The 11,771-nt window shown below is 41.8% G+C and overlaps 1 protein-coding gene across 1 annotated transcript; it reads left to right on the top strand.

Annotated features, from left to right (window-relative positions):
* Window positions 1-1,346: 1,346 nt before the first annotated feature.
* On the top strand, window positions 1,347-11,027 carry LOC136645099 (fibrinogen-like protein 1-like protein). The gene is made up of 3 exons (XM_066621352.1): window positions 1,347-1,410; window positions 3,831-4,049; window positions 10,375-11,027. Exons 1-3 carry the CDS (start codon window positions 1,347-1,349, stop codon window positions 11,025-11,027), a joined length of 936 nt encoding a protein of 311 aa, XP_066477449.1.
* The last annotated feature ends 744 nt before the right edge of the window (window positions 11,028-11,771 follow it).

Genomic DNA, 11,771 nt, shown 5'->3' with positions numbered 1-11,771 from the left:
CACACTGGGAGCAAGTGCAGTCTGTCCCTGGTCTGTCTCCCTGGCTATGGGCCTTCCTTCTTTGCCTCTTTGCCTCAGTCTGTTGGCCAAGTGTCTCTTCAAACTGGGAAAGGCCATGCTGCACAGCCTGCCTCCAAGCGGACCGCTCAGAGGCCAGGGTTTCCCACCTGTTGAGGTCTGCTCCTAAGGCCTTCAGATCCCTCTTGCAGATGTCCTTGTATCGCAGCTGTGGTCTACCTGTAGGGCGCTTTCCTTGCACGAGTTCTCCATAATGGAGATCCTTTGGGATCCGGCCATCATCCATTCTCACAACATGACCGAGCCAACGCAGGCATCTCTGTTTCAGCAGTGCATACATGCTAGGGATTCCAGCACGTATGTATGTATGCATGTATGTAATTGAAACAGAATCTATTATGGGCAAACTCACTTTACCAGGATAATCATGTGCTAAATGTAGCTATCATGACATGTCGAGATGAGCATCTTCCTCATTCTGGCCAGAGCTCCCTGAGAAACACTGTTCTATGAAACTCCTCCATTTAAGCTTTGTTTCCGTTTGGAGAGAGAAGATCAAACATTTTGTATTGAAGATATGGGCTACATGGGCTTCTTTGGTGGAACATGATGCTTGGCTTTTCATATCACTTCTCAGAATGTCTTCTCTCCTCCACGGTTATGGACATATTTCATCGTTGAAGGCAGGAGAGGCATTCATAATAATAAGAATATTATTATCTGCAGACAAGTGTTTCTCTTGGCTGCATGTTAAACTCATGTTGTATATTTGACTCATTGGGGCCACCAGTACCAGTTTGTTTGTAATCCTCTCAGGTCTGTGTTGCAGAAGTGGGTCTAAAACTTCCTTGGTTACATATTTCAAAATAAGTGTTTTCATCAGCACTCCCAATCTTTGGAATTCTGACAGTTTCTTATTTTCACCTTTTTTATGAAGCTGCTGCATTTACAATGTGGTTAGGACAATCCCCGCTGGGTACATTGGATGCCCTAAAAATGTTACTTCTTTTTTAATTCAAAGTTCACATTCTTGAAAATACTAATTTTTCTTTTTACCGTGTGGTAGTTTCAATGATTTTACAGTGGATAAAGCCATACTCTCTCTGTCTCTCTCTCTCTCTCTCTCTCTCTCCCCAGCAATCAAAAATTTTATACCCTGTACATTTTCTGAGACAAGACATTTTTCTACTCATGTGATATATAAAGACACCCTAACAGTGGTCCACATCAAGTGTTCAGAACATTTGCCATTTGTACTTGGTGCTTCTTGACTCACATTTAAAAAAGTGTCCACAAAGCTGAAGACAATCTATAGAGAGCTTTGAAGCATGAACCACGCAGCTAAAATTGTGCACCCAAGAGGGCTCTTGGACTCCTGTTTTTCAGACTCAGGTAATATGGCAAGGCAGGTCTTCTGTTTAAAGAAAAAAGACAGTCAGATCTCACTGAGCATTTGTGAAAGTTACATGCCTAAATAGTTCTTAACTCTCACTACCAATACCAGTACATGTCTCATTTGCATTGCATGGCTAAATGCAGGTTTCGTGGGGATTTATTTTAAGGAAATGGCATAGGGTTAAACACCTCCTCCCACTGGGATGCCATTATGATCCCTCCAGGATGCTGTTAAAAGTATTTTTATAAAATAAATCTGAAGACCAATCATTAATCTCCCATATCACATCTTTTTTCACATTCCAAAAAAGTATATGGGCAAGCTAACACTCTAGCCTTATTTAGGCATTCATTCTGGGTAAAATGAGGCTGCTCTTCTACTTAGTCAGACCGCTGGTCAATTTAGCTCCGTGTCTACAGTGACTGCCAGCAGCCCCCATGGTTTTAAACACTTGTCATTCCTAGTTCTACCTGGAGATAGAATGTGGTACCTTGTGCATGCAAAGTAAGTGCTCTGCCAGTGAACTACACCCCTCCACAAATATACTGATGGATGGATGGATGGATGGATGGATGAAACAGTGCATGCCTACTAGCCCCATTGTGATCTCCCTGCATCCAATGGAACTTGTGCCTATAGTCCATATGCACACACCAAAACATGCATGGGATCCTGTATGCAGTCTGTACCCTTGAAAAATTGAGAATGCGAATCAGATGTGCAAGAGCTGATGCAAGTTCAGGTACATGCATATAGCCTTTCTATACAAGTTTTAATGAACACGTGGAGTTCAGGGGCTGTGCTGGTTGGTGCCTCCTAGTTTCCCCTCCTTCAGGAGTTCATTTCTCCCTAGAATTAATGCCAGAACTGGCATAGTCTCAGTCCCTTTCAGCAATGCGGGGATGATAACATGGGGATGATATGTTGCAGAATCATTGGAAGAGTTACTGAGATAATGTAGGTTCTTTGACTGCTCTAAGGTTTCCTTGCTTGCTTGCTTGCTTGCTTGCTTGCTTGCTTGCTTGCTTGCTTGCTTGATCGATCGATCGATCGATCGATCTATCTATCTATCTATCTATCTATCTATCTATCTATCTATCTATCTATCTATCTATCTATCTATCTATCTATCTATCTATCTATCTATCCAGCTGCCACAACTCAGATGACTCAGACTCGAGTTGCAAAAACATGCGTTTTGGGTAACTTATACAGGATTGGGTCACACGTGTCAAAAACTTGGGCACTGATCTGGGACTTAGGGACTGATCTGGGGTTTTACCTTAAAAATGAAAAGACAACTAGACCCAAGTTGAGACTAGCTTTTGTGAGTGCTTGCAACTTTGTTTTATGTGTGTGTGAAGTTGCTTGCTTTTTTTGTGGCTTCCGCAGCTTGACTCGCTTTTTGAAAAGATTTGGACTTGAGTCAAACTGACACTAAAAATGCCTCTGGATGAGTCACAGTGGCCCCAGTTATGACTTATTTTGACTTGAATCCAGGGGTGGGGACTTGGGACTCGACTCCAGACTTGAGGAAGTGGCTCTGGTATAGCCCTGCTATCTATCCTAAGTATTATTAGAATTGTCTCCAGCATGTTGTCTGACTAGTGCAAACCCTCAAGAAGCTTTCACATATCTTTAGACTTCCTCTTATCAGCAAGGAATGGAAATATTCTCTCTGCCAAGATTGAAACAGGAAGACTAAGGAACTTCCCAGTTGCATAAGATGTTCTTCTTATGGCAGGGTGTTGAACTAGCGAATCAACTGAGTCTTGGTTCCAACAATATTTTCATAGGGAGCTTAGCACAATAGATGGCAACATTCCCCTAACACCTCAGCCTATGACTCTGGTTGTAGCGTGATTGTGGAGGGCACTCACCCTGTTACTGAAGGTATAGTGGTGAACGTGCTGGTTGACAACTAAACAGTTCTTTGAATGATTTTCTCTTATCAGCAAGGATCTTGCTATCTTGATATCAGCAAGGATCTTGTTTCTATCTTCCTCAACTTGCCACTATTGTAAAGACCAAATATGTTCAGTGTAATTCTCGTTAAATGCTTGCTCTTCTAGATGCTGCTGCAGGGAGTTGTTTTTGGTTTTTTTAATCTCATCTATATATTGACTTTACAAAGGACAACCAAATAGCTGGAAAATTATATATAGCAGGAAAGTAAACCACACAGATGAGTTTAGCAGCTGTTATGGTTATTATTTTCAGCACTGGCAAATATTGCATACGAAAGTTAACCAGTAACAAGCTTAGTCATCCAGGATCTTAACTTGGTCGTATAAAACATAAACCAGGAATCTGCCATACCACTTTCTCCATTTGAATTTGGGTCCTAAAAGGACTGTAAGTTTATTAAATAGCCAGTTCTACCTGAGGTGCAAGAAGTGTTTATAGATACTAACAGATATATGTGTGTGTGGCCTTTTTCAGACCTCATCCTGTGCAATGTATCTCCCCCACATCATGCTTCCTTTGGTGGCTCTCCTTTTTTTGATCCATGAAACGAATTCAGCAGAACACAAAGATGAGTTGTGGAGGATGCAACTCAGTGACATTGTCAACCTGGACATGGTCAATGACACCAGTAATATTCTGAACCTGAGAATGGCTGTACAAAGATATGGTAAGGATGGTCTTTTTCTTCTTGTTGTATTTGAGATGTTTTAAAGCTTGGCTATCAATTCTTCTCTAGGAGTAGCTCTACTGAAGGCATGTCTTCCTCCTTTCTAAAATGGTAAATTTCAGGAACCGATGACAGAATGAGTGGGGGGTGATTTTGAACTTCTGCTCTCGATTCCACTGGATTACATTATGAAAGGTATCGTCCACAATCCTGTCTAAAACAGGGTCATTTCCAGTGACCATGTTCAAAAACTGTGAACTCATGTTTCCTAAGCAGAAAAGCAAAACCTTGCTAACAGGGCTGCTGAGAGTTGGCACTGGAGGACAAGATGCCTGATTCCCCCCCCCCTTCCTGTAGTATTCTGGACAGGGCACTAAATGTAATAGGGGGGTAATAGAAGTGCATTGAAAGTAAATTAAAATTTTAGTGGAATGCAGCCCTGGATGGGCTGAGATTGAGGTATACAAATTTATTTTGTAATAAATTCATTTGTACTGTATAGTTTGTTTTGTCATGGCTCAGGCCCCCTGGAAGCCCAACCCCAGGGTTTGGGCCCCCTTCCCCCCTTTCCATAAGACCTGCTTGCTAGACAGATTAATCTTTGTAGAAACAGAAAATTTTATATTTGGATCATTGGTCTTGATATTCTGATAGCAACTTTCAGACATTGGCAGGTATATATAATGAATGCCTAAATATTAAGAATTTATGGTAATGCCTTGCATGGGTATGATTCTTGACAGTTATTAATGAGAACTTATAAAACGCACTTCAAGTACTATGTGCTCAAGTTTCACCAGCCTCACCAGATAAAACATTCCTATAACTCTTGTCTGTTAATGTCTGTGGAGAATTACATAACCCCCTTTTATAACATGGTCACAGAGGAGTTCATTTCACTAAAAATGAGGAATTATGAACAAAAAGACTTTCTAAAGAAGAATTCTTCCCCTGCTCTGGTTTTTAAAATATGTATATGTGTTTCTAATTTAGCGCTGGGGAAAAATGTGTTTTCAAGGCATTATTAAAACAAGTCACCATCTTCCAGCCCCTTGTGCTTGTTTTTGCCAAAAGAGAAGAGGAAAAAGGCAAGGGAGAGCTGGTGGGGTTTGGCCACAGTGATGGATGTATTCTCTTAGAAAAACCTCTGGCCTTGGCTTCTGCTTCTAAGTAGCCATTGCTGTATCCAGTTCTCCAATACAGTGTGAAAATTTTCCACATTTGCATGATTTATGTATATTGAGTTTCATGATTGTAGGATTTGGAGTTTATCAAACACAGAATTCTAAACCTGTTGATCTACAGATTAGCAATGCTTATGTCCCTAAATGGAAAGTGGGGAAATTTACTAGCTTTCATTCTGATCATACGTTAGAGGGCAAACAGGTTTTCTTTAGTTTTACTACTTTTTTTTTTTTTTTTTTGCAAATAAAGTACAAAAGGACATGGCTTAATGAGTACAGGTAGACACTCATGGGTTAGACAGGGTCAAATCTTCCTGTTTCCTTGACATGGAGTTCTTGGTAAAAACAGGAATGCCATTTAAATGTCTGTCTCACCCTGCCAAAGTGTGAACATGTTACACTGCTGTATTACTTCAAGGGTATGTCTTTCAAAAGACAGAAGGGCTTAGCTGCAGAAGGGAAATTAAGAGCACCATTGTAGCATCCTACAATAGCTTAACTGAATAAGGGAATTTACAGTACAGCAAAGACAAAAGCAGAGGAGTCAGAACAGCATCAACATTCCCACTGAAGAGCCACATGGTGATGAAATGAGCTGGCAGGAGCCAGCAGGGCTGTGTGTCGGAACTTTCCTTGGAAATGCTGCTCTAGGTCTCATTAATTGCTTTGATACACATTACAATGATGGCAGCTTTCGGAACAGAATGCTTACCCCACCTGTATTTGTCTTTTCAAATGTTTTGGTTCTGCTTCCATAGTGGGTAATGGGCAAATATAATTTGACTATAACTGCATAAACTGAATATACAAATGAATAATGTGGGAAGGGGAGGCTGCTGGAAATTATGGCAACCCAGTTCCATTATAGCTGAATTCTCTTTTCAGCTAATTTCTAATCCTCAAAGTCCTTCTGTTGCTACCAAACCAATTTCCTCTAATCCTCAATTCTTTTCCCAGGAAATCCCAAGACTCCCACATTCTCTAATTTCTTCCAGTTTTTCATCACACTCCCCTCCCCACTGAGCCATGTACTCTATTTCAGCTCTTCTTCCTCCCTTCACACTGTATTTTTAAAATTTAGTTCAACGACTGTTACCCAAACTGCAACCTAAGGATACTTCAAATAATTTTAATTTACTTTTGCATATTTTCACTCCAACCCAATTTACTAATACAACAAATTCTGTATTTTTTTCTGCATTTTTCTGCTGCCACGAGGGGAAAAAATAAATTCATCTTTTCTTATTTAACATTCTTCTGCTCTGCTTATTAACCTGTTTCTATCTTCTAGCTGTTAACACAGCTAGAACTGGAAGACTTTATTTGCAATTCTTTTATATTTTATAGAGGGGGGAAAGCAAATTTCTTCCTTGTAGTGCCTTGTTACGAGCTTCACTGCTGTGAGAGAAAACAATATCTAAGACATCTTTCGGGAGTGTTATAAAACCCTGGCCAACATTTCTCCCGGCTTTTGAAAGCCATAACTAATGAGTAAGGCTTAAGTATGACCAGAGGTCATCTGTTAAAACTGATTGACTGGAGATTTAGACAAAAGGAGGTACTTCTTCACACATAATTAGTCTGAGAAATTTATTGCCACAAGATGTAGTGATTGCCACTAGCTTGTATGGCTTTAATAGGGGCTGGGATGGATTCACTGAGGTCAGGTCTATCAGTAGCTGCTAGCTATGATGTCTACATGCTACCCCCAGGTACAGTACTGTTATATATGTACTACATATGTCTTTGAATACCACTTGCAGAGGAGCAATGGAGGGAGAGAAGTATGCTTTCCTCTTCTGCTTGTGAGCTTCTGTGACGATTGCTGCCCTGCTGGTGGCCTGGACACAGGGGGAGGTGCCAAGGTGGCCCACTCTCATGTGACTGGTGGCACAGTGCTTGCAACACCACCTGGCACCGGTGTGTGGGTGGACACCAGCTGCCACACAGCTGACAGCAATCAGGTGCAAGGGATAGACACACAGGCAGGAGGGTTCAAAATGGGAAGGAGCAAGAGCCAGGGTGGAAAAGAAGGAGATTTGAGAGCACAGCAGAGAGAGTAAAGAGAGCCTGTGGGAAGAAGAGGTTGCAAGAAGAATGGGACGTTGGGACAAGTTGAGTGGAGTGACGGGCACAGAGCAGCAGTGGAGGAAGGAGTAGAAGGAGTTGAGAGTGGGATGAGAGAATAGATGGGAGAGAAGACAGCACGGACAGTGTGGGCAAGGGATGAGGGCTGGAGACAGGGCCAAGATAACAGGAGAAGTGAGGGGAAGGGGTCAGAAAGGAGCTGGAGGTGTGAAGCAGAGGGAAAGTGGAAGCAAAGTGGGGAAGCAGGGGTCAAAAACAGGCTGGCCATAGAAAATTGCTGAGGTGGGGGTCCAAGGATGACGATGATCAATTTTAGAGACAGGGACACACCAAGGACTCAAGTGGCAGAGATATATAGCCAACAAGGCAAAAAAAAAAAAAAAAAAAGAGACAACAGCATAGCGGTGGTCATGTTTCATGTTTGTATATACCTACAAACTTACCAGGTACTAAATGTTGCACTCCAACCCTTATGACACTGACTTACCCTTGTGGGATGAGGCCCTGTAGGCAGAACCATGGAAAAATTTTATGAGGGGGTACAGACTTTTTCTGGGGGGGGCCCTTCACTTCTCCCTTCAATTTGGCTCCCAGGTCCTCTGGCTCCTGGGCCCAGGTCTGATGTAACCTCCGTACCCCCCACTCAAAAGCCTGTATACATACACTCTGCCTGTATGTTGGAAGAAAGACAGCTCCCAAGAGGAATCTTGATTTTACTTTCATTTTTTGCTTCTAAGTTGCTACCCATTGTGAGTCCCTGGGAAGTGCTGGGAAAATATTAGCAGGACCTAGCCAAGTTCATGGATCAGAAACTCACAAACAGGCAAGAAAAATTAGGAAAAGGAAATAGGAGTAGACCACAGATTACCAGGATGAGGGGTAAGTGGGGTGCAGTGACACCCCCCCCCCACTTTTCCAAAAAGAGTAATGACATGGTGCTCATTCATGCCTGTCATGCCATCCCTTGCCTTGGCCATCTTTCTCTTCAGCTGACAGCCATCCAGGAGTGGCTTGTGTCTGCATGTCAACCTCTAAGTGGTTGGGCTCCAGGCTTGCAAGAAGCTGTATAGATAAAGGAAGAATTTTGATTTCCTTACCTGTCATACATCTTGATAAATCACACTAGCAGACCTACTATATATGTATGCAAAAAATTGAAGGTTATTAAGCACAACAAATCATGAATAATGATATTAAAGTTGGAGCAAAAAACTCCAAAACCATCATCCCCAGTCATGCATGCTCATTAATTTTCTTACAGATTTTTAAGTGGCTTTTTTTTTTTGGAGATTATTTTAGTTAAGACAAATAGATGAAATGGATACAATACTATTGAAATGCAGAAGGATACTGTGGTTATGATTTAAAAAGTAAATGTGGGTAATTTTGAGAAACACTTTATTCATTTGACTGGTCCAATGCAATAAGAGACATGTGCGCTCATGGAGTGCACATGGTCCTTGCCCCTTTCCTTACATCAATGGGAATTTGGGGGCATTTCCTTTAACTGTGCAGGTAGGGTGAGTATTTGTCTAAACCTCCCCTCTACATACACCTGTTGGCAACCTTCAGTCTCGAAAGACTGTGGTATCGCGCTCTGAATGGTGGTTCTGGAACAGCGTCTAGTGTGGCTGAAAAGGCCAATTCGGGAGTGACTCTACATACAAAGACCTAGTTTAAAAGTATAATGTAAAACTACTTACCTCTCACAATTGAAGCAAATGCTCTGAATTCCCCTGGGTGCAAGAGGAGGAGCCAGGACATGTGGTCTCTGAATGGAGTTCCCATGTCTCTTTGTTGCATGGGGCCGGTTGGACAGGTCTAGTATCATGCAAACTGGCCCCAAAGAGAATGAATTAAAAGGTGGACGCTACTGTTGCCCAAAGACACAATCAGTTGCACTTTATTTTTAAAACATTCTATTCCTGTATATATGGGATGAAATATGTTCCTTTAATTGCATGGGACTTGTGGTGATTCAGGGTTAAATTACACATTGCATTCCAGTCGTGTGTAGCATTAACTGAAAGGCCACTTCAGTGCTCCAAATTATTCTCAGAAGGAGACAATTTGCAGTGAATTGACAGAGGAAGAATAAGGTACCTGTGACCCTCCATGTCTCCACTGCAACTTGCAGAAATACAGCCATTGTGAGTGGAAAAATAGCCAGAGGACTGACTGGTGGCTAGAGTAAATATGCCACTTGGTCCTCAGAGGCAATTGTATTAGGATGAAATCCTAGTCAGACTTACCTGGGAATTAGTCTCTTTTAACACAGTGGGGCTTACTCCTGAGTAGATAAGCACAGAATAACACTATTAGACCAGTTTGGAGAACCTGAGCTTAAATTCCACTCCAGTAATGCACATATTTGGGGCAACTCACTCGGTTTCTCAAGGTTTATAAAACAGAAATCATGGTGATTTATCTTTAAGGGTTATTGTGAGGACAAGAAAGTTCAAGGGTTGTATTTTTTGCAGAACAGAAGTTCTATTTACTAATATTAAAAATGTTTTATAATCCTCTTCTGTATAATAAATTAACAGTTATTACACTGAACATTTCAAAGTTTTTATGCATTGACATCAGATTTGATGTGGCCACTTAAGTGGGCATGCTGGATTTTAACGGATAAGATTTCATTGTCAGAACCTTTATTGGCATAGATTTAGATAAGATTTATATACAGCTAGAAAAATACCTTTCCAGGCAAGCACAGATTTATTGATTTACATAGCACCATTAATCTGCATAGTCTTTTTCAATCAGTCCCTACTTTGAAAGGCTCAAAGGAAAAATAGACCCAAGAGAAATAGTGGGGAAGGAAAGTGTTGGCAGGATAAATGGAAAAGGCTATATATTTATCTCATGTATGTGTATTTAGGCTTAGTTGCAGTAATATAGCAAGATTAGGGATTACTGCCAAAGGGGAGGGTTTTTGAGGAGAGATTTGAAGGAAGCAAGAGAGGAGGTGTCCCACAAGTGATTGAGGGTGGGAGCAATCTAATGTTGTGCTGCAATCACTTATGGTAAACTTTTGTTCTGTTCCCTAGCCATCCCTTACATGCGAGACTGCAATGAAATGTTTCATGCAGGCCACACAGAGAGTGGCCTTTACATATTACGTCCTGAGAAGACCCGCAAGCTTGTAGCCCAATGCTACATGGATGGATGCGATGGATGGACAGTGATCCAGCACAACACCCATGACACTGAAATCACGTGGTCAGAGTCCTGGTCAACCTATCAATATGGGCTTGGAAACTTGGAGGCAGACCACTGGCTGGGTAATGAGTATATCAGTTTCATTACCCAACAGAAATGGTACAAAGTCCGAATAGTCTTAATTGATGCTGATGGCCACCATAGATATGCAGAATATGATAGCTTTGTCCTGAGAAATGAGACTGATGGTTTTAGGGTGGTGTTAGGGAAGTACGAGGGTAATGCAGGGGACCCTCTCACTTCCTCCAGGACAAAAAACATGCATGATAACATGAGGTTCTCTACTAAAGATAAAGATAATGATAGATCAACCAAAGAAAACTGTGCTGATGTCCATGGAGGGGGTTGGTGGTATGACTCTTGCTACAATGCCCAGTTAAACCACAAAGGGGGCCTTTACTGGAGACCCCTATGTGATGGGAACTGTAGGAAGTCAGTTATAATGGTGAAGCCTGTCCACATGCATTGCCACAGGGTTTAGAATGTGCTCAGACTATAATGTTAAAAATGGTGTGTGATGTACTGAAACTCAGCGGTAGAACTGCAAGACACCTTAAAAAAAATTAATAGTTTCTTTGCCACTTGTTTGGGACAAGGGAATGCATTTCTGATGGAACCAAAAATATACACATATCTATTCCTGCATAACATTTTCTCTGATCACAATATGAAGTCTTCCAGTTCGTCATTAAAATAATGCTTTAGCCAGCACAGACCATTTGTCATTTTTCTTTTTAAGTGGCATTCAAACCTTGTTATAGTACATGCAGAGAATCATGGGAAGGACTGTGAGCCATTCCCTATACTAGTGACCATTGAAGAGAATACACATGAAGCTTTCTCCCCTTCTGAGGATTGTGAACATACTACAACGCAAAAAGAGCAACAGTGCACTGAGTGCTAGTGCTGAAAAGGGCAGGCCATTGAATACCTGCTTTGTGAGGCATAGGTGTTACCAGGATTGCTGGAAAGGGTAATTGCTAATTTATACATCTCTCTCTTTCAGGCATGGAGGAGGCAAGCCCTTTAGAGAGAAAGGGAGATAATACAACCGGTGTAGTGCCCCCCTCCCGTGTGGTCCCAGGTACCCCTCGGTTGCTGAGCTCTAAGGGATTCATGAGGGATCCATGTGGAGCTCCACTGAGTTTGGCCTTTGCCAGGCAGACCCAGCCCAAAAGCCTCAGTCAGGTTACGAGGGAAGGGGGTTGCGCCACCCTGCTCCTTC

The sequence above is a fragment of the Tiliqua scincoides genome, chromosome 1 (genome assembly GCF_035046505.1).
Source record: "Tiliqua scincoides isolate rTilSci1 chromosome 1, rTilSci1.hap2, whole genome shotgun sequence".
In the NCBI taxonomy this organism is placed as follows: Eukaryota; Metazoa; Chordata; class Lepidosauria; order Squamata; family Scincidae; genus Tiliqua; species Tiliqua scincoides.
Note: the sequence above shows the minus strand (reverse complement) of the source record. Positions and strands in the feature narration are given on the sequence as shown.

Excerpts from the sequence above, each read along its gene's own strand:
- LOC136645099 (XM_066621352.1), top strand. The coding sequence starts at position 1,347 with ATGAACCACGCAGCTAAAATTGTGCACCCAAGAGGGCTCTTGGACTCC. Across the intron at positions 1,411-3,830 it reads CTCCTGTTTTTCAGACTCAG|ATATATGTGTGTGTGGCCTT; the intron begins GTAATATGGCAA and ends AGATACTAACAG. Across the intron at positions 4,050-10,374 it reads AATGGCTGTACAAAGATATG|CCATCCCTTACATGCGAGAC; the intron begins GTAAGGATGGTC and ends TCTGTTCCCTAG.